The sequence below is a fragment of the Kwoniella mangroviensis genome (genome assembly GCF_000507465.2).
Source record: "Kwoniella mangroviensis CBS 8507 chromosome 1 map unlocalized Ctg02, whole genome shotgun sequence".
NCBI lineage: Eukaryota > Fungi > Basidiomycota > Tremellomycetes > Tremellales > Cryptococcaceae > Kwoniella > Kwoniella mangrovensis.
The window spans coordinates 2,091,094-2,113,070 of record NW_027062534.1 but is presented as its reverse complement, the minus strand read 5'-3'; the positions used below and the strand labels follow the sequence as shown (position 1 = coordinate 2,113,070).

Below are 21,977 nucleotides of genomic sequence, written 5' to 3'. Positions count from 1 at the left end.
CTTTCTCTCTCGATCAGTTTTCTTCTGTGAATCATGAATTCGTCGTAACAAAAGTTAAGTCATCCCATACATACATGACTTGCGCGTTCGTTCACACTTTAGGATGATAAGTACAACTGACCTAACCTTGGCATTGTACGATACTGATAAACATTGTTATATCGAACGAATCAACAATACACGAGTAGCTGCCTCGAGGAACGGGCGGTTGTGCATACTAATGGTGCCTTGTCATTTCAACTAGGTAAACTACTCGTAGGTCAAGATATCCAAAGAAAAGAGGATATCGTCACATGACCTCGATTGACCTGGGTTGGACCGAGTTGGTCTGCACAAGTTATACCAATCTTACTTCCGCCACGTTCACTACCCCCTATTCAACATGAAATTTTGATCTGATCGAGTGACATTCTGTTCCACAAGCAACGTTCTTTACTCTTTGCATATCACTTGCGAATCAGAGATTTGTACTTAGGTCACTCTGAAGGTCTTGCTGAATTGAATGCGCACAAGCTCCGCTCTATGCCGATTGGGTGTATAAGAGGATGGGCAAGTTCAAGTTCAAGTTCTGCCACGTGGTGACTTCCGTGATTGCTTCGACCCCGTTGAAAAAGTTGAAAAAAGTTCAAGCGACTTTGTGATCTTATCTGTATTTTCATCTTCATCCATCTGTAACATACCTCTAACCAAACTGTTCCAGGTTTTTCGATAGATCAAGGACAAACGGATAGGACAAGATGTCCGCACCTGAACATCCTCACCCACCTCCTCCTCCCGCAACCAACCCCAATCCACCTCCTCAACCCAACCCAGCTCCTACTCCTACTCCTACTCCTACTCCTACTCCTACTCCTAATCCATCATCTTCCAAACCCCCACCTGTGGCTAAACCCAAACCAGTTGAACTAAAAGGCTTTCGATCCGCCCTCTCTCACACTGGTATACCCCACAGCGTCCTTACGTGGAAACCCAAACTTCCCTCGAGGAACTGGCTAATATTCTGGACCATCACCGCTTCCATCTCCGGAGCTTACTATTATGATCGTCGAGAATGTAAGCGTATAAAGGAAGAGACGATAAAGAAAGTCGAAAGTCAAGGAAAGGAGATACTTCAGGGAGGAAGTTTGGGATTGAATAGGAAAGTAACGGTTTATGGAGCGAAATGGCCTGGGGATGAGGATACCGATAGGGCTTTAAGGTATTTTAGGAAATATGTTCAGGTGAGTCGGTTTTGAACAGTATAATCATATACAATTTATCACCGCTTGTATTCCCTCCTAAGATTCTTGCAGAGGGTTACCTAACTTCATACTCTTGTGATATGCTGTGATATAATATTCTGTTGGATGTCGAATGATACCATTTGTATCGTACAGGAGGTACTCATGTACAATTCCTATATCTACAACCCGATCACTCTTGTTACATTCTTCGCCTAATCAATCATCACCCCATTCTGTTTATTTAACATATAAATTTACTCCTAGTCAAATGCTGATATCCACCTTCCCAGCCTTACCTCGTAGCCGCAGCTATAGATTATGACCTCCCCACCTCCCCTCTACACGGGTCCATCAGTCGTCAAATCCACGCCAAGATCCTCGCTCAGCGTAGACAAGCCTTGGGGCTGGAACCTCCCTCACCACAATTATCTTTACCTGGTGTATTGTCGCCAGAGGAATATCAGAAGAGAGAATTAGAAGGAGGGGTGGTACTTGTCGGAAGAGCGAGTTTGAAAGAGTACATGGAAGGTTTGAAGAGAGGTTGGATGGGTAGAGTCGATAGTTGGAAATGGGAAGATGAGATTGAAAATAAGTTAAAGAATGATGGGGTATTCAATCAACCACAATCGACAGAACCGGATGCACCGTTGGAAAATAATCCGGAAGTAACGAATACTCCCACTGCACCTATACCCAAGGCGACCACGGGGTTAGGATTCCTCTCACGACCGCAACCACCCTCACCTCTTCAAACCGGCCAATCACAACAAGGTACATATCAGATACCTGAAAGATATCATACACCTCCATCACCTTTACCTCCCCAACCACCCATATTGTTATTACCTTTTGTAAACCATATTGGATTCAGTCAAATCCCTCAAATGATCTTATCGTTCTTCACTGAACGTCATAGGGTTAAAGAAGGTTCCGAAGCTGCCTTGGCACTGATAAATAATCATATTAGACCTTTTAACCCTTCCTCGGGTGATCTGGATTTCGATGTAGCTTCTGAAGAATATTATAACAAAGATTCAAGAAAGTTACCTACCAAGATCGAAGAAGCCCGAAAAGATTATTATGATAATTTAAAAGTTCGTATCGAAGAAGCTAGGAAGTATGAGAATGGAGAAAGGGAGATGGGTGAAGAAGAGAAGAAATCAGGTAAAGTTGTTAGAGTTGATGATTTGATGGATGAAAGGAAAAAGAAGGAATTGAGATGGATGGGTAATGAGGAAGGTTGGGAGATCATAAGACCTGAAAGTCAGGTTAGTTGGGATGAGAGATGGTTGAATGGCAATGGGAATGGGGATGGGTGGTTGAAGGTATTTGAGTTACCAAAGTCAGAGTCAAAATGAGAAGAGCGAATAGGCAGATAAGGCGATTGGAATAGATAGAAGATAGGCACAGAGATGGACTGTACATGATTTCACTCACTGTTCCAATGAAACGAGCATCACATATATTTGCGCAGGTTTTTGTGCAGGATTATATGACCGTACACGTAACCATCCCAGACGGGACATCAATTTACGAGATATTTCGCCATTCATCTCATCGACTACTGATGCTGACCAGACGTAATATCATTTCTATTGCTATCGATGAGTGCCCCGATATAGAACGAGGAGAGAGAATCATACAAGACTGTATGTCAAAATCATCAACAATTCGATCAACACCCATCAGAACATTTGCTTTCCTTCATTGATCACTCACTAACCGACAGGGTTCTAAACACCTGGTACACCTCATTTTGTTCATTTGGACTCGTTCGATCTTGATCTTTAGATGAAAAAAATATATATCTGAACCTCCCCTGTCGTGTAATGATTTTAGGGTACTCGTAAGTCAATATCAATCAATCATGCTTTGATGCCATACGATACGATAGAAGAACAAGATCTATCGTCGATCGCGATATCATATACAATCAGCTGGAAAAAAGTGTCGTTGTGAATCGACTACTAGTATACTTATAGTGATAATTGATACAAACTCGTTTTAGTGTTTGTTGTGGGTCTGTCTCACACCGTTTTGTACGATACTTAAGGTGCAATACTAACTCGTCTGAATTTGACTTTATATGCAATTATTATTAAATATTCCTTATTCTTTCAGGTAAATGACCATTCCGCCAAACATCAGTTTTATCGCAACTTTTAGCTTGCTTAGTGTCGAATTATACTTCACAGTGATGACCAAATCATATCACAAGAGTTATGTATCGTAAATGTGATTGTACCATACTGGTCTCGGTATCATGACACTTGTAATATATATCACCATTCATAGAAACCTATAAGATACAAAGAAAAGGAAGGAACAATTATTATAAGTTATACATCTTCGCAGCGCTTCTCAATTTATCTTCTTTAATTCTGAACATTCGACTTATTAAGAGATATGTATCATTATAAAATCAAAACACACGAAATGTAAATAGTTATATATGCAGAGATTTATTGATTAGAATTTATTCCATTCGCTTTATCTGCTTTACCCCATCATCACCATGTAACGACTTATTTGAGTTTCACTCAATTAGACGTTAGCCATCGAGCTGATCAATCCCGCATTGGTAGCAGGTCCAGGTCCGGCTTCCGCATTCTGGTGCTCATCATGAGCCGACGCGGCGATTTGATGAGCTACATCACCGTTCATCCCCGCTGCACCCATTCCACCGAGGTTCATGGGGACGAAAACGACTTTGCTTCCAGATGATCGAGCCATGTTTTGTAAGGCTTCAAGTTGTCGGATCTGCATAGCAGCAGGAGAAGCAAGGATATCGGCAGCTTGTCTCATCAATTTGGCAGCGTCGACCTCGGCTCGAGCAGCGATAACTTTACTTTCACCGATTCTCTTTTGAGTAGCTGCTGATGATAATGATTGTTGAAGTTCGACGGAGAAGTTGATATCTTTAAGTAAGATTGATTCGATGGCTACACCCCATTTCTCGGCTGTGGCTTCGATCTGAACAGTGAAAAGACATAAGCGGATGTAATCAGACATTATCAAGTAAGAGCATACTCACAATCTCGGCAACCTCACAGGCGAGACCCTCTCTATCGGAGATCACACTTTGCAAGACTCTTCCACCGACTACTTGTCTGAGAGTGGTTTCTACATTACCGCAGGTGAGCATGGACCGATTTATGTACTAAGGTCATAGGAAACTTACGAGCTCGCTCGACAAGGGCGGTTCTGACGTCGTTGATACCGAATGCCGCTCGGTAAGGGGAGATGACTATGTTGATGATGCGAAATCAGCTGTAGGTTCTGCTTCACCTTAATTGCTGGCAGCTACATATATGCTACTCACCATGCCAACAAATGACACTATCAACGTCTACTGACACGTTATCCTTGGTCTGAACGGTTTGTCGGGGTACCGAGGTAAGTTGAATCTTTACGTCTGTAATGTCGAAGTGTCAGTGGAAGTCGATGAATACATTATCGATCATGAAACTCACCAACAACTCGTACGGATTCAGTACAAACGTTGACCTTGACAAGACCGGGATCGACAGACTAGATGAGATTGATCTCGTCAGCTCTCCATAAAATGTTGACTATAAAGATCCACACTTTGACTTTGACTCACCTTGTAGAATTGACCAAATCGGCTGATCAAACCGACGGAACCCTGACCGATGTTGTGGAAAGGATTAGGAAGAGGACAACAAGGGATCATACCGATGTTACCGATACACGATCCCAATCCGTTCATCATGGATCCGTAGAAACCGTGCTGTAGGTACAATATGGCATCAGCACATGCTTTTGAGGGAGAGGTGAGAGAGTGTGTAAGCAGGGGAAGGGCCCAAAGCACGTTCGTGCGAGGGCAAACGACATATCATGGTGTCGTGAAAGGAATGGTGCGGCGTGAGAAAAGAAGTTCGGCATGTGCTACTCACTTGAATCGATGATGTACCCAGATCTTGAGCGTAAGAGGGTTGCATCCTATGTAACAAGGTATGATTAGTAACCATTGTTTAGAGGTAAAGCCATGAGCAAGATCAACATACTCGTTCTTTCTGAGAGGCTGGACGGTCTATGAAACGATTCATTCAGGTAAGCGATCCAATCCGATCGATCCAAGCCTTGACATTGTTTGACAGACATGCGTGTTCGATTATCCGATATGAATGAAGATGATGCATGATTATACGATCATGTCAACTCACCAACAATCCTCCCTCATTGTTCTTGGGAGCAGCCGCAGTCATCTTGGCTTGTCTAGGTTGATCATCGGTGACATATCGATGGAGATCATCTTCTCCTTGAGGTGCTTTACCTGTTCCAACGGGTGACGATCCGTTGTTGACGGTGGTACCGTCGATTGAAGACTTATATTCTGGTGCGGGTGCTGACATCGTGTATGATCAATCGCAAGTAATTAATTGTATATAGTCGTGAAGTAGGAATTTATAAATGTTCGATGGTTGTGATGATGAGAAGTTGAAAGTGGCGATGTGTGATGAATGGGATGTTTATATACATCTTTTTAACAATCGGATCTTTCCTCGTTCTCCCATCGGTTACTGCTCTTGCCCCCAGTTACCCTTTCGAGTAAAACAGAGTTAACCTTAACCCTGCCATGGTCATCTTGGCTATTCTTGGCCCCCAGTCTCCTGCATGAGACGGCACGGTCATGACCGATGCCAGGGGGTATGTCGTCATGCTATACATTCAGTTGCACTAGGTGGAATCGGCATATCTTGGATCTCGCTCGACCTCGGGGACCCGGAGGTGGATAAGGTAAGACATGTGACCTATGATATGGTAGGTATATATACATGCATACAGTAGGACGGAGAGGACAAGCAGTACTCGTACATAGTATGCTCCTGGAATGATGATTGCCGAATCCTGAAATCCGGCATGGTCAGGTACAGTACGAGTACTGGATGTATGCGGATGTATGCGATGAGTATGAGGTGAGATACACCAATCATTACAGGCTATCTCCGTGGACCCTTCATTCATCCATCAACATTACAACTTTGACGGCACGTTCTTCACCGCTTTCATCCTTGATTCCACCCCATCATCGTACTCTCTGTCGGTTACATACCTTCTACGCTTTACCGGGATAATCCTATTGCTTCAGTCCGGCCGAGATATCAAAGGACCACGGACTGACTACGGATAAGTTAAAGATAAAACCAACCATGACTCGTTCTTGGCGATCTAATCTCAATCTCCTGTTCCTATCTCTGCTGTTCACGTTCCTTGTATTGGGTGGAGTGAACGTATCCGCGACCGAGCTGGATGATAGGTATGTAACACATCATCTATCTATCTATCTATCTGACTTGACCGAGGTATCTTGATATTCCATTGGAAAGGGCAACTTAGCTGACTATGAGTACCTTGTAGTTCGACACCTGCCAAATCATCATCAGGAGAAGGGATCCTCGGAACTGTCAAACATATATATAAAGTAGCTGTCAATGGACCTGATCCGAATTTCATATATGAGAAAGATGCGGAAGATGGGATTGAACGATTGACGGATGATAATTATGTTGAGAAGGTTCAACGTCCTCTAGCGCTGAGTGGAGAGAGGAAAGATGATGAACTTTGGGTCGTCCTAGTGTAAGCCATCCACCTCCATATCTCTTTTACAAGATGGACTTGTGCACCATACATTCATCTCAGTGAAAAATAGTATCGCTAATCTTCATGCAATCCGTTTTGGATAAACCAGCCACGGTAAATCTACAGATGCAGCTTCGAACATTCTATTAGATTATCACAAGCAAGCTTCCGACCTGGTTAAAGCGGATCCTGAACTGGAGAATGTAAAATTCGCAAGATTGGATTATATAACAGCTTGGAAGACTTGTACGAGGTGGTTACTGAATAGGTAAGCAATGTCACTATATCCAGATATCAGATATCCCTCGCCTCCGAGATATAAGAAGGAAAAGTGGTTGATCGAAATATGGCGTTTTCACGTAGACCACCATATTTGATATTCATCAGTTCATCAGGTAGACAACTTCGATTCGTTCCCACCCAATCATTAGGTAAAGAACCGGAAAGATTATATAAAGTGATCAAAGAGAAGATGTATGAAGTGATATTACCTTGGGATGGAAGATGGTCACCTACTGGAGATCGGTAAGTCAAATGTCATCGCGTGGTAGAATGAACTGCTCTTACTGAATGGACAATGTATCGCTATACCAGATCATATTTGATTGAATATTACATTCGAGCTCATGAAACAATTTCTAAATATACGAATGGGATACCCAATTGGATGATCCTTGCTTTTACGGGGATAGTAACTCAACAATTGATGAGTTGGTTACATGGTCCATCTACACCTGCTCGTGCTCCTGGTGCTGGTGCCACGCAGGTGAGGAGGGAAGAGAGGGTGTTGGTAAGAGAAGAAAAAAGGAATTGATCAGAAATCAAGGTAATTAAATGAAATGAAAAAGTTAAAGTAGCCTTTGTTCCCTCTTCGAGAAAAAGTATTGATATATGATCTGGATGATCAGTACTTAGAAATTATAGATTGTCTTGCATGAATTGATTTCAATACCGATCGATTCGATATGTTTATTCGTCACATGTCACTATCAAAGTGTACAAGTCACTACCAATTGGATTGATATACAAACAACCTGTATCCAGGTGTAAATTATAAGGGGAAAAACTACAAACGAATTATAAACATACATCAAAAAAATCATTCAATCCAAAACTGAATATGAGATATCGAAAAGTGAAGATTGAAGGAAGGACAACCATCTCATTTTCGCATGTTCCCTTACAATCTCTGGTCATGTACGTCTCCAAGTCATCGTCGAGTTCGAGCTTCATCCTCTTTTTGCAATTTCCAATGACCCCAGTATCTCCGAGAAGAAAAGAAAAAGATTATCGATTATTTCAAAAACCCCCTACCCTGACCGCTCCTTCCCATCTTAGATCTACCTTGACTATCAATCGTCTAGTCTATGCTTCCAGCTAAATTCAGTTGTAGGATCACAATTTCGGATTTCCCCATTCCCTCTTCTCCAATTTCCCATTCCCAATTTCCCATACCATCAACCTTCTGAAAAATGGCATGTTCTCGGAAGCGAATTCGAAAGGTTGTTCCTTCAGATCGCGTCCTCGTGTAATCATTTCGAGGGTTTGACAGGAGAAGACTCCACAATCGGATCCATTATCTTGCTGAGGCGTGTTCTACGTCAACAAAGTTGACCATATCAGTGTTTATTTGTCTTTGAATATGATAACACTTGATCGACACAACTGATGACATGTTTCTTCCAATCCACTCACCTCATTAAATTCATTAGTCCATCCACTAAAATCAAAAGGTTTCTTCTTCTTATCTTGATGTTCATCATTCAGATATCCCCTGATTCGCTATAATATTCCAATCCAAATTCCACACATCATCAGTAAATGACAAGTAGGATTGGTGGAGATTAAAAACGCAAAGAATCACCTTGAATATACCCGCTCTATGATTCCCATAATCGCCCATAGAATCAAAATATTCGATCCTCTTTTTAGCCAAATTAATCGCACAAGCTGTCCAATGCATATTCCCGATATTTACAGGGAAGACCACCAAGTCTTTTGAGAATATATCGACCTGCGTATGGAAATATCATTATCATTAGTATCATATGAACAATAACACCACACATCCTGGCCGCATTGTGGTACAGTTCCTACTCACTCTCTTGGTCCACCTTTTTACAGCACTGTACCCTGTCTCACTGATTCTCTGATAGAAGAACGAGTTAAAAGCATGTACTTTCAGTTTACCGATCTGATTGGCACGTTCGACCATCAAGGCTCCGTAGAAATTCATAATCTCATCATCTAGCCATGTACCATTCTTTAATCTTCTGATAGATTTGGATTCACACTCGGCAGTGGAAACTCTCGCTTTGAAAGCAGGATTATTGAGATGCTCGGACACCTGTCGTGAGCCATCGATCAGAATCTATAGTCTGTGTTTGACATACATCATGTTAAAGGAACGTACCTTTGCTTCTTGTTCTGGTTTGAGTTTCGGAGGTACTTTGGGTTTCTTCAGTTTCTCCTTGATCTCTCTTTCTTTGGCTTCTTCTTCCTCTGTGATCTTCTTCAATTCTTTGAGAGCTCGTTCAAAACTAACGACCTCTTTTCTGGAAACGTTACCACAAGCTCAGCATTATCTCAGAGACCATTGAGTATTATAAAGGTATACTCACAGTCCCAAAGCTTCGGCTTTGGCTTTTTGAGCAATCTTGCTTTGACTCAACGGTGAGAACGACTAATCGTGAATTACAGAAGAGGAAGAAGGGATTTAGCAAAAATTGGATTATTTTGCACATTCGTATTTTGCAGATAACATACCGAGATTTGAGGTGTAGTCTTATCTTCCAGTGTTACCTGCCTTGGCGCAAGCATCATCATGGTTTGAAATGCTTGTTTTTCAGTCATACCTCGAGAGGCTAAAATTATGCCCAAACAGCGATGGTGAGCGATGTTCATTAGACAGAAATGATAACGAGTCTAGATCCAGATCAACTCACACAGGACCTTAGTAGCGTATTCAGAAGCTTTACCAATCCGATCCAGATCACCCGTCAACATCTTTGCTACACGTCTCGTAGCCGCTCCTGACCTCTTATCACCGTTTTTCTCAGACATCCACGCAATTTCGGCAAAAAGCCTCTTTAGCATGCTTCTTTGGACAGCTATATCGTTCTCATTTCTGAGATTACTCTTATACTTCTTCTTATGTCGAGTCTTCCTGGCGGTAGTACTTCTACTACTCGTCGAACCTGAGGAGGAGGAAGATGGAGATGGAACGCGAATTTCCCATCCTTTTCTGGGATGTATAGTATCATCTAAGGTGACATCAGGTCTGGTGGGTTTTTTACGTAGTGCTGATGATGATTCTGGTCGCTTGCCAGAAGATAAGCTAAAGGATGTTGGAATGGTTTGAGAATTTGTATCGATGACTTGAGAATCAGGTGGAGTCGGCACATGTCGATCTAGCTGATCCTGAGTTAATGATGATATCTGCATCGACTGAGATTGAGTACGATCATGTTCCGATTTCTGCTGTTGCTGTTGCTGTTGTTGTGAGTCTGGAGGAGTAGGTAGGTAACCACCAATGCTTTGTGATTGAGCAGGATCTTTTTGTGGACAACTGCCGAAATTGTCCATAAAGAGGTTAGGCGAAGAATTATACTTCATAGGTAACAGTTGGTTTTTATTCTGTTTCTGACGGCTTGGTCCAGCTATCTCGTATGCGTCGTTCTTCTTAGGACTGACAGATCTTCTTTTGCCCTTTGAACGAGATGGAATTTCCTCATCATCGTCTAATTGACTGAAATCTATAGGATGGGCTGATGATCCTGCTTCTTCTCCATCTCCATCCTCGATGGGTATCTGATTTATCGATGATGATGAGGATTGAGACGAGGAAGGTTTGTTATGTGACATCAACATCGCCAAAGAACCATTTGGATCTGGTTTCAATATCTCCTGAGCTGATTGAGAGGCATTACTTGGAAAGAAAGAAGCCACTGTGTTATACAAAGAACCTAAGAACCCATGAGATTTCTGAGGAGCAGACCTCGAAGAAGGTTGACTTTGTGACATATGGGAGACACCCTTCTGAGGTGATGGTGATGACTTCCTTCTCTTCTTGGGTTGGTCGGTATATGATACAGAGGATGAACGTCGTTTCTGCGCTGGTCTTGACATTGGGACAGGATGATTTGATGATGTGAGAGAGGGATATGAAAGGAAGGGTTGAATGAGGATGAATGGGTGGTTGAAAGGTGATGATCACGGTTCAGGAGATAGATGGTAAGGTGTCCGGGCTGAAGAATATGGCTCCATCGACATGGGTACCTCAAGACTGATGATATGAGCAAGAACTGAACGAGGACGTTGGATATGAGGTATGAAATATAGTCTGATTGCATGTCCAAGCTTTCCTCTTCAACGCGTATGGAGAGAGCATTTTTTGTATGACATGACACCGGAATCGAATCCACGTGGATGGGGTAGCATATCCATCACATCAACTCCACTTTCCACTCCTGAGTGATGGATCAAGTAACGAAAACAATACGACTAGGTAAAGTCAATGGCCTAATTGTTCGCATATATACGTATATCCACATTCATCAAAACCTCATCGTCCCACATATACAGTCCCTCAGTCCGCGTCTCGAGCTACTCCTGCTCTTCGATTCAAGTATAGCTACTTCTGTGCGATCATCCGCAGTCAGGTTGATCATACAGGTCGCGCGATCAATCGAGTCGCGACTTCATAAACTTGATATCGAATGACTGGATTGCAACATACCGTATCATCTGTGAATCTACTATCGGATGAAGAACGAGGATCGATCCCACAAGCTGAATCTTCCAAATCAGCTTTGAGAAAAGGACAACGCCGACTTCAAGATCAAGATATGAAAGAGGAAGGAGAAGCTCAAGAATCGGATAATATGGTTCAAGGTGATATTGATGAATCCGATCCCTCTTCATCCTCCTCCTCTTCTGTCAAAACACCTCAAGACTCAGAAGCCGAAGGCGATCAAGATGACATAGTGATGGATGAATTGAAACCCGACGGAGGAGAGATGGGTGAAGAAGCAACAGGTGGACTGGGTGATGAGTCGGAAACGGAAACTGAGACGGCCAACAATGGTGATGTAGAGGTGGATGATCTGGATAATGCTTCGAATCAAGATGGGAAGCGTGTGAAGGTGGGTGTAATCTAATAAAAAACTGCATATGGCCTTGTTTGTGATGTTGAATTTGATTCGAGGATGCTTACAAGTGATATGTGAGATAGGTCTACGAACTTCAAGATACATCGTGGCATGATCGAGGTACAGGATTCTGTAAAGGGATTTACGATGATACTCAGGATATAGCTTTGATCATAGTAGAGAAGGAAGAATTCCCTTCAGATGGGGAAAAGGCGGAATCATCAGGTGGATTCCTGAAAGAGGAATTATTGTTAAGTGCGAGAGTGGAGAAGGAGGATATATATGGTAAACAGCAAGGTGAGCTTCTCTTCCACTATATGCGATGAACGAGCTCTTGAAGCGCTGGTGCTGATTCCGTTCCGGTCGTAGACACTCTGATTGTATGGACGGAACCTGCGACGGGTCTAGATATGGCTCTATCGTTCCAGGATCCAGAAGGTTGTGAAGATATATGGCAATTCATATGTGAAGTACAACGTCATCTCCTTAGTATGACTGGTGAGTTCGCACTTCTCGTCCTACATTCACATCGTTGAGGAAGGTAGCATACAGGCTGAGTTGATTACGTCATACTATTTTCATTGGTATAGCTGAAGTGGAATCCCAACAAGTCCCATCATCTTCATCACCAATCGCCAATTCCCCTATGATAGGTCCTGGTGCTCTTGCTATGCAGATGTCAGACTCGAGGGTACCATGGCAAACTCCTACTTTAGCAAACATCCGGTGTGTTTACTGGTTTGCTGTGAGGGGTGTATCAAGCTGACTAGTGATGACGTGTTGTAGTGAACAAGAAATGTTTATCAGGATGCAAGCGAAATCCCCAATAGGACGAGAGAGAGCTGTGGAACATATACTGAATGAGGTGAGCTTATCGGTTCTCTGTAGTGGATAGGTAGCTCATACATCGGAACGCAGGATTACATAAAACACCTCATAACGGTACTGGAACAAGCAGAGGATTTGGAGAGTCTGGAAGATTTGCATGCGCTGTGTTCTCTCATGCAGACGATAAGTGAGTTCGGCATCTCTAACACACTCATGTTGTAGCTGACTTGACCTTCAGTACTATTCAACGATAATGGTGTGTTCGAGTACATACTGCAGGATGATGTGTTTATGGGTGTGATGGGGATGTTGGAGTGTAAGCTGGCTGACCTTTCCTTATAAGTACTCGAAGCTGACATTTCATCTGTTATACATAGACGATCCCGAATTTCCTGGTCTCAAAGCATCTTATCGACAGTATTTCCAAGAAACCGCTCGATTCCGTCAAGTCGTAGAAATCAAAGATGAGAATATACGTAACAAGATACATCAAACATATCGACTCCTCTATCTCAAAGATGTTGTTCTAGCTCGTGTATTAGATGATCCAACATTCAACATCCTCAATGGATTTGTATTTTTCAACCAAGTGGATATTATCAATTACATTCAGCAGAATGACGCTTTCCTTAATCAGCTATTTAGCGGTTTCCATGATCCTCCTCCTCCTTTACCAGCAACCTCTTCCTCTTCCTCTCCCTCTCCCTCTTCATCTTCCAAGAGTCCCGGACCATTAGACGAAAGGAAAAGGGATGTGGTGATATTTCTACATCAGTTGATGATAATGGGTAAAGGCGTACAATTACCAGGTAGATTAGCCCTTTATCGAAATTTGGTCGAAAGGGGTTTACTGTTCGTTTGTGAATGGGCATTTAGAAGATCCGAAGCTCAACTTCTACATGCCGGTGCGGAAATTTTGACTTTGGCAGTGGAACATGATGCCAATGTTGTCAGGTTACATGTCTTCAAAGAAGACGAAGTGAAAAGGAGGACGTTGGTGTTGGAGATTATAAAGTTACTTCAGACTACGAAGAATTTGGGTTTGATGTCGCAGATGTCAGATACGCTTAGGACGTTGTTGGAGACTCCACCAGAGAATGAGGTGAGTGATATACCATAACATTTCTCGAATTTTAGTGATTATGTCTGATAGTGTAATTTTGGTGGGCTGATGAATGATGCGCATTTAACAGGCCTTCACAGCACGTACGAAAGAAGGACCATTATCCGAATCGTTCAGTACATACTTCTATGATAATTGTGCGAGCGTACTGTACACACCTCTAATGGATGCTCCCGATGTAAAAGCGGAATTGACAAAAAGTGAGTTTTGTACGCTTTCTTCTCTCTCTCTAGGAAGTACTGATGTGATCTTGGATCATCTGCAGATAAACTCTTCAAACTCAGTCGAGAACATATAGCCCTCTTGCAGCATTTAATCGAACTGTTGTCATTCAGTATAGCGAATCATGCTCACAGAGCGTCGTATTTCGTCCTGGCAAATCCAGTATCGAAGAAGGTTGTTCAACTTTTATATGTGAAAGATAAACCTTTACGTCATGGTATGTCTTTTCTGTCAATTTCCAAATACAAGTTGTAGATGGCTGATGGCAATGCGATTGAAATAGCTTGTTTACGATATATTCGAGCTTGTTTGAAGACGCCAAACCATTTCATGCACCGTAATTACGTCAAGAACGATCTGTTCTTACCTTTACTAGAATTACTGGAAGAGGAGAGTATAAGGGATAATATGATGAGTTCGGCTTGTATGGATGTATTGGAGTTGATCCGACGGGTAAGTGGTATTTCTGGTGTCTGTATAATCTATGAAACGATGATGTATATATTTGACGATGCTAATTTTGTGTGACACGATGTGACAGGACAACCTGAAACTTATCATCAATCATCTATTCGAGAACTACCGTGATCGCCTGGATAAATTATCTTCGCGAGCATTCTTGAAAAAATACATATCGGGATTGCGTAATCGATGGGAAATCAATAATGAACCTCCCCCACCTGTTCAGCAATCGACTCTATCGTCCCATGAGGGAGAATCGAGTAAGGCTCAAGCTGAAGAAGATTACTTCAATGCCTCGGATGACGAAGAACAATCTGCTAGTACAGCTGAAGTATCAAGTAAGAGGAAAAGGATGTTCACTCATGGTGGTGGACCTAAGAAACGTCCAGCGGGAGCTAGGAAACAGATGGTCGTATCCGGTAAAAACATTGGTAGACCAGCGCCTGAACCTGAATCAACCACTGAGTCTGACCGAAATCCTGCATCGGTGGTTGAAAGACCGACTAGTGCATTGGGGTTAGATTATGATGATGGATCGGATTCGGATTCTTCAACAGGTCAGAAATCACCTAGAAATCAACCACAACCTCAACTTCCACAATCCCTTCAAGGAGCTAAAGAAGAAGGGGAAGGGGAAGGGGAGGGATTAGAAGATGTACAAATGCGCATGAGAGCGAAGAGACAGCGTGAGGAAGAGGAAGAGGAAGGTTTTGCGGGATTGTTAGTCGGTGCTAAATCGACACCGACGAAAGATGAAGATGAAAAAGAGAAGGGAATGGTATTGGGTGATAACGATAATGAAGATGCGAAGAAGGTTCAAACAACGACAGGGACGAGTGTGAAAGATATGGGTAAAAAGATAAGGTTGAATTTGGGTTTCGGCAAGAAGTTAGGTGGTGGTGGTGGGAATAGCAAGTAGTTGGAGTAAATATCATCTTTTTTTCCAATTATGTGTATGTGAAGAACAACTTCATTCAATCATTCTATATATGTATAATACATACAATCATTGTTTGTCTTTATTTGAGGGAAAAGAAGATATCGAGAGGTTTCTATTCTTTTTTCGTTTCTTTTTCTGGTTTTATATCTTACATATTCTTTCATTTCCATTTTATCAACGATATTTCATCCTGTTTCGACGGGTCATTAGTGAGATAAGGAAGAGTGATCAAGAGGCAAATGAGTTGTGGGTGAGGAGCGATGAATCTGTTATTGTGCTGTAATCAATAATCCGGTTGTGTTCGTATATGAGGCACGCATCCAGTGTCGGTCGTGTTAATCTGAGTTCGTCGCATCGAAATCAAAAGCAGAGAGAGACACGAAAATGAACAAAACGTGCATTGAGTAAAAGGGTGAGGTGAACAGGGTCCATCGCAAGATCGAGAACATCGGATTTAATCATAAACACCGAAAGAAGCTGGCTGGGTAGGAACGGGTCATATGTCCGATTGTGGCACTTGCTCTTTCTTACCATACAGGGATCCCTGCAGTCCTCCATAGTGCAATCCTTGCATGCTTTGCCTTGCTCCTGCTCTCCACCGTACCACTCACCCTAGTCGTAGCGAATTTTCATCAAAACCTCTAAAACCATTATCGATTTGTTGGTCTCTCTCATCCTTCAAGTCACCTCAACCGACTGTCAAAAGTATTTCGTGAGTTGTTTCCTCTGTCCTTCACCACCTAGTGCATAAGCTGATTGTATCGGGTGTTATAGAAAATGGGTGTAAGTCGCTTTTCCGATCGAGTCATGATTGAAGTTCTGGTATTTGGAGAAAGTCAGGATGGGATACAGGAACATAGGTCAGATTGAGGAGGAGGTCAAAATCACGATCGTGCTAGGTGGTCTGGGTCAGGAAGAAATGGAAGATCAGATGGTCCGATAGCAGGAGAGAAGAGAACGATAATCTGACATTTTGTTGTTATGTGTTATATAGAGAGTCATCCGAGCTCAAAGAAAATCCGGTGGTATTTTCAAATCCCACACCCACCACAACAAGAACCCCGCTCGATTGAGGAACCTCGATTTCGCCGAGAAGAACGGTTACATCAGAGGTGTGGTTAGGGAAGTCATCCACGATGCTGGTCGGTGAGTTGATGTTTTGTCTTATAAGGCGTTGGGTTTGGGGATAGGAGGGGGTTTTAGTGTGGGATGATGGAGCGCATTGCATGGATAGGCGGATGGAAGATGTCAAGAGAGGATAATGAGCATCGGTGCCCGTAAAGTGGACGTTTCGACTACAGCACCACAATCGTGTAGAAGCAGGATGGATAGATGGAATTGACGTGGAGAGACGCAAAACTATGATATCCAACCCTTTCTTAGACACTCGCTGACGCCCGTGCTCTTTCAGAGGTGCTCCCCTCGCCACTGTCGTCTTCCGAGACCCATACCGATACAAGCTCCGAAAGGAAACTTTCCTCGCTGCCGAAGGTATCTCTACCGGATCATTCATCTACGCCGGTAAAAAAGCTACTTTGAACGTCGGAAACGTCTTGCCCATCTCTCAATGTCCCGAAGGTACCATCGTCTGTAACGTTGAGGAGAAGATTGGTGATCGAGGAGCTTTGGCTAGAACTTCCGGTAACTACGCTACCGTCATTGGACACTCTGAGACTGGTGTTACCCGAATCAGATTACCTTCCGGTGCCAAGAAGACCATCTCATCCCGATGCAGAGCTACCGTAGGTATCATCGCTGGTGGTGGAAGAATCGACAAACCTTTCCTTAAAGCTGGTCGAAAACACCACGCTATGAGAGCCAAGAGAAACTCATGGCCTAGAACCAGAGGTGTTGCCATGAACCCCGTCGATCACCCTCACGGTGGTGGTAACCATCAACACATCGGTCACGCTTCCACAATGGCCAGAGATGCCCCATCAGGTCAAAAAGCCGGTCTTATCGCTGCCAGAAGAACTGGTCTTCTCGTAAGTAATCATTCGCTCATCTCTCAATACTCAGTTTGTTCTTATTCTTCTGTTTACTGATGATCTTGTGTTTCCGATGTTACATAGCGAGGTACCGCCGGAAAGACCGTCGACACTGCTTAAGTTTTTCGATAGAGATAGCTTTTGTATTGTTGACGGATTGGCTAGTAGGGATTGTTGTAGGGAAAGTAGATATAATCCAATCGGGATGATTTGGGATGGATTATTATCTCTTTCGGTTCACAAACAAAACTTTTGGGGAAAGCAGTCAAAGAGGAGATTTTATGTACTCTTTCCGCCTTCTTTTCATGCAGATTCTTTTTGACGAATTGGGAAGAGAAGGATAGCACTATATGTTGGCGTTTCATCATTTCCTCGCTTACATGATTCTAACGTGCTGCAAGCATTGAGCAGTGAGATGATTGCTGCTGTTCTATGGATCGGGATGATGGGATGATGATGGGACGATGGGATGATGTATCAATTCAGGAACTGCTACTACTATGACTGCACACAACCTTATTTGTCACCGGTTGGTTCAATTATTTCTGTTGAACATCTCCCTCCCTCCCTACTGATATCTTCCTTCCTTCCTTTTTGTGACACCTATCCTTTCATATCTCTCCATATTCAGCCTCCGCCTCCGACTGGATCGTCATTTCGTCATTCATGAGATTGCGGTACGATGAGCCCTTAACGCCCAGTCGTCAAACCTAAGTTTCCTGAAATCCAACCGAGGTTCAACATCTCTATATCGTCTGGTCTGTCATACATCACCGAGATGTCACAAAGACAATCACAGTCGCAGTCTCATGCGAGGAGTGAGGGAATCCAGAGACGATCCGCTGCTGAGCTTGATCGGTGAGTCACGAGTCAGCTTCGGACATTTGATTTCATGTAGGTTGAGCTGATGATACCCGTCTCAATATTATGGGAACAGCGATGCTCGAGCTGAAGCTGGGAATTTGAATGGTATCTTATCGACTCAACCACCCTGGAGTAGAGAAGCCGAACAATCTAGACAGAGGTAAGCTGCTTGTCATACGTTTGTCCTTGACTCTTTACCCTCAATGACGACTGACATTCCTTGTTGCTTAGATGTCGTGACATTCATCTCCTCTTAATCTTCTCACATCCCTTATCTCCCTATTCCCAATCTTTAGATAATCTATGGCATCAAACTTCCTATCTCCTCATCTCAGCTTATAGAAATATCATATCGAATATCGAACGTTCCTCTGCCTCTTCTCAGCCCCAGCAAGGAAGAAGGGATCGACGATCTGATAATAACTTCAACTCGCATGAATTGAGGAAAGCTATCACTCGATTTAAGCAATTCTTGTCGAGCGAAGAGAGTTTTTACAAATCTCTTATATCGAGGATATACAATTATCACGAATTACAAGATCTCCCCGGTATCGCTTCTTCCCTTCTACAGGTGAAGATACCTCTGGGAAACCAATTCGACGATGATGGACATGACGAGGTGGAAGTAGGAAGGGGCCAAGAGAAGAAAGATAAGTTAAGTTTGATTTATAAAGGTTTGATATGTCTAGGTGATTTAGAAAGATACAAAGAGCAATATAATAATGGGAATGCGAATCAGAAACCGAATAGAAGGGGTGGTCCGGAAGAGCGGTTTGGCGAGGCTAGGAAGTATTATGAAGTCGCTAGGTGTATACAACCTGATGATGGTGAGCGTTCATATACATATACATGACATATGCTGTCAAAGGTGTTGTTACTGACTTGCACGTTCTTTTGACTTAGGTGCTGCCTTCAATCAATTGGCTGTCATCTCAACTTATACCTCCGATTCCTTCTCCACCATCTATTATTACTTCAGAGCATCAGCGATACGGAATGCCTTCAAAGGGATTCACGGGATCTTGTATGAATATCTCGGTAAAGCAACTGAGCGATGGAGAGTCAGGAGGAAAGAAGACAAGGAAGAACCATCTTTGGAGTCTGGTAATGAGGTGAAAAAGTGGAAAGAAGATATGATAGTCCTGGTTGGAATACTGTATCTCAAAGCTGGGTTAGTTGTGGATCAAGTGTCACGCACGCCTTCCTAGCTGACCTGCTTCCTCTTCGCATAAATAGATTCTCTTTCATCCCTACACTTCAGCCTGTCTTGTTCGATCAAATGGGTTCATTATTGCGATCTCGTCAACTATCAACTGAAAATATCGTCAAGACAATCATCATACTTATTGGATTACATCATCATGCTCGGAATACCGCTGGGATCGAACAAGATGCTAAATTGATCCAGAGATCCCACGAAGGTGAATTCAGATCTTTGGAATTGTTGTTGGGGATTTCACAAATTATAATGAAAATTGCATGTGAAGAGATCGAAGAAGTTAAATCTACTATAATCAATCAAAGCGCTCTATCTGTCGAAAACGATAATGATGACGATAACGAACAAGAAGGACAAAGTGATGATCTGACGGTATACATCAGTGCGATTTTACGAAGGATACTTCCTAGTTTGAGAATAATTTCGAAATGGATCAAAATGGATTTAGTTTATTTATGTAGGCAGAACCAAGCTCATCCTTCTTCCACAATACTCAAAGAATTCTGGATCACATACAAGAAATTAATAGACGATCTGATGGAGGTGTTTCCAATCTCGCAATTACCCTCTCTACCTGAACCTCTAGAGGAAGATCTAGATATGAAAGGCTTCTTACCGCTCCAGAGGGGGATCACCAGTGAGAATAACGAAAGTAATAGCTTGGAATCGCAGGGTGATGTTCATCCCAACGAGGAGCAGTTGATGAGATTGGCGGATATCCAAGTAGATGCAAAGTTGATTATGCAAAGTGCGGTAAGTACCACTCTCTCTGAAGATTGTTGTTCGTGGGCTAACCTGTGTGTCTGTCGGATGCAAGGTCGGATCCGCTTTACTTGGTAATCCAAGACCTTTTGCTCTACCTGTCCAGGTCAACTCCAGAGAAGAATCCGACATTGCATATGTCAGTACGGACACGGAAGATGATCCTGTCAATTTAGCTATGAGAGCTACTTTGGCTTCGGAAAGTAGTATCGATGGGGACGAAGAGAAGGAATTGGATAACGAAAAAGTGATATTGTGGAACAAGAGGTATGTTCCCACATTCTAGGTTTATGGAGGCAAATCATACAAAGCTGATGCAATAATCACAACTGTCAGTCCACCACCTGGTACACCTCCTGGTATACCCCTTCCGCCAACAGCATTAGTACCTGCACCCGCTGCGTCTTCGACGAAAAAGCCAACAGCGTACGATCTCCTTCAGAACCTGATGTTGGAAAGTACTCCTACTCCTCCGGCTGCCGATTCCCATTTACCACCTACCACTGCATCCCCTTCATTGGGCATACATTCTTCTCCCCAAGCTCATACGATCACGTCGACCACTTCGGGAAGCGGTGCATTCCTATTTGGCTCAGGTGGGAACGCACCTGGACAAGGGAGTAATAGTATCTGGGCAATGACGAGAGAAGAAAGTGAGAAAGGGCAGAAAAGATCGAGTACGGGTGTTAGTGTTGGAGTCGGTCAACCCAACATAGCTGCTATTTGGAGTACTCCTAATCCTAATCCGGGTCCGACCGCCACCGGTTCGACGGAACATACTCCTCCAGCTACCAGTACTTATCATAGTCAACACATCCAGCAAGCTCAAATATATAATTATCCACCTCAGGAAGGATCCGCTTCCCAGCCAAGAGGCGTGCAACAACAATATTATACTCATAATCAACCTCAATACCCCTATCAACCAACTCAGGTTCCACAAAGTCAGACTCAGCATAACAGAACTTGGGGGTTGAGTAATGTCCCATTACCCCTACCTCTTCCTTCATCCCAACAACCACAATCTGATCCGACGTCGGCTTCTTACCCTTACGATCAGACGCCCAGCCAAAACCAGCATCAGAATCAGAGTCAGCAGGTCCCATATTACCTCCAACCTGCTTATTATAACGCTAAACCTTGGGGAACGAGCGGTGGGCAAGGATAAAGACAAGACACGGGAATGGAGATGTGAATGGGCGCACGAGGCCGTGAAAAATAGAGCCTCTGATCAGTCCAACGATCGCACTCACATCTAGTCATTGACAGATAAAACAAGCATGAACACACGCTGGAGATGCCGATCAGAAATCCCATTCGATCGAAAGCGGCGTGAGGGTCGAAGGAAAACTGAAATTGATGAAATACACGATCGGTGACATCTACTGCTGGCCGCAGATAATCTTGCTCTTTCAATCTGATGTCTGCTTAATTATCTATCCCTCTGATGCTTCTATATATTCAGTGTTGTGATGTATCGATGCTGTTTCCGATTTTGCAGACCACTCAGCTGATGAGCATGACACTGTTATCATTACATTATACAACAAAAATGCATCTGACTGATACATAGCTACACAAATATCATATCA

General features: G+C 43.1%; 7 protein-coding genes across 7 annotated transcripts; 5 read left to right on the top strand and 2 right to left on the bottom strand.

Annotated features, from left to right (window-relative positions):
* Positions 1-737: 737 nt before the first annotated feature.
* On the top strand, positions 738-2,581 carry I203_105894 (uncharacterized protein; the record flags this gene model as incomplete). Its single annotated transcript, XM_019145044.1, has 2 exons — positions 738-1,220; positions 1,514-2,581. The coding sequence occupies 2 exons, from the start codon at positions 738-740 to the stop codon at positions 2,579-2,581; spliced, it is 1,551 nt and encodes a 516-aa protein (XP_019006379.1).
* Positions 2,582-3,767: 1,186 nt separating this feature from the next.
* On the bottom strand, positions 3,768-5,599 carry I203_105893 (uncharacterized protein; the record flags this gene model as incomplete). Its single annotated transcript, XM_019145043.1, has 9 exons — positions 3,768-4,196; positions 4,258-4,346; positions 4,405-4,470; positions 4,546-4,638; positions 4,697-4,754; positions 4,828-4,974; positions 5,141-5,186; positions 5,252-5,277; positions 5,411-5,599. The coding sequence occupies 9 exons, from the start codon at positions 5,597-5,599 to the stop codon at positions 3,768-3,770; spliced, it is 1,143 nt and encodes a 380-aa protein (XP_019006378.1).
* A 798-nt stretch (positions 5,600-6,397) lies between these two features.
* Positions 6,398-7,641, top strand: I203_105892 (uncharacterized protein; the record flags this gene model as incomplete). The annotated part of the gene is made up of 5 exons (XM_019145042.1): positions 6,398-6,504; positions 6,606-6,824; positions 6,937-7,095; positions 7,191-7,352; positions 7,422-7,641. The coding sequence occupies 5 exons, from the start codon at positions 6,398-6,400 to the stop codon at positions 7,639-7,641; spliced, it is 867 nt and encodes a 288-aa protein (XP_019006377.1).
* Positions 7,642-8,222: 581 nt separating this feature from the next.
* On the bottom strand, positions 8,223-10,955 carry I203_105891 (uncharacterized protein; the record flags this gene model as incomplete). Its single annotated transcript, XM_019145041.1, has 8 exons — positions 8,223-8,423; positions 8,523-8,609; positions 8,692-8,841; positions 8,929-9,174; positions 9,241-9,382; positions 9,449-9,510; positions 9,594-9,691; positions 9,773-10,955. 8 exons carry the CDS (start codon positions 10,953-10,955, stop codon positions 8,223-8,225), a joined length of 2,169 nt encoding a protein of 722 aa, XP_019006376.1.
* A 590-nt stretch (positions 10,956-11,545) lies between these two features.
* Positions 11,546-15,531, top strand: I203_105890 (uncharacterized protein; the record flags this gene model as incomplete). The annotated part of the gene is made up of 12 exons (XM_019145040.2): positions 11,546-11,971; positions 12,061-12,274; positions 12,347-12,475; positions 12,568-12,703; positions 12,764-12,842; positions 12,896-12,992; positions 13,044-13,121; positions 13,183-13,907; positions 13,999-14,128; positions 14,194-14,367; positions 14,434-14,603; positions 14,692-15,531. 12 exons carry the CDS (start codon positions 11,546-11,548, stop codon positions 15,529-15,531), a joined length of 3,198 nt encoding a protein of 1,065 aa, XP_019006375.2.
* Positions 15,532-16,393: 862 nt separating this feature from the next.
* On the top strand, positions 16,394-17,660 carry I203_105889 (60S ribosomal uL2 domain-containing protein; the record flags this gene model as incomplete). The annotated part of the gene is made up of 4 exons (XM_019145039.1): positions 16,394-16,486; positions 16,547-16,698; positions 16,964-17,537; positions 17,625-17,660. 4 exons carry the CDS (start codon positions 16,394-16,396, stop codon positions 17,658-17,660), a joined length of 855 nt encoding a protein of 284 aa, XP_019006374.1.
* A 658-nt stretch (positions 17,661-18,318) lies between these two features.
* I203_105888 (uncharacterized protein) lies at positions 18,319-21,553 on the top strand (the record flags this gene model as incomplete). Its single annotated transcript, XM_019145038.1, has 7 exons — positions 18,319-18,398; positions 18,478-18,564; positions 18,636-19,231; positions 19,308-19,575; positions 19,641-20,376; positions 20,441-20,652; positions 20,722-21,553. The coding sequence occupies 7 exons, from the start codon at positions 18,319-18,321 to the stop codon at positions 21,551-21,553; spliced, it is 2,811 nt and encodes a 936-aa protein (XP_019006373.1).
* Positions 21,554-21,977: the final 424 nt, after the last annotated feature.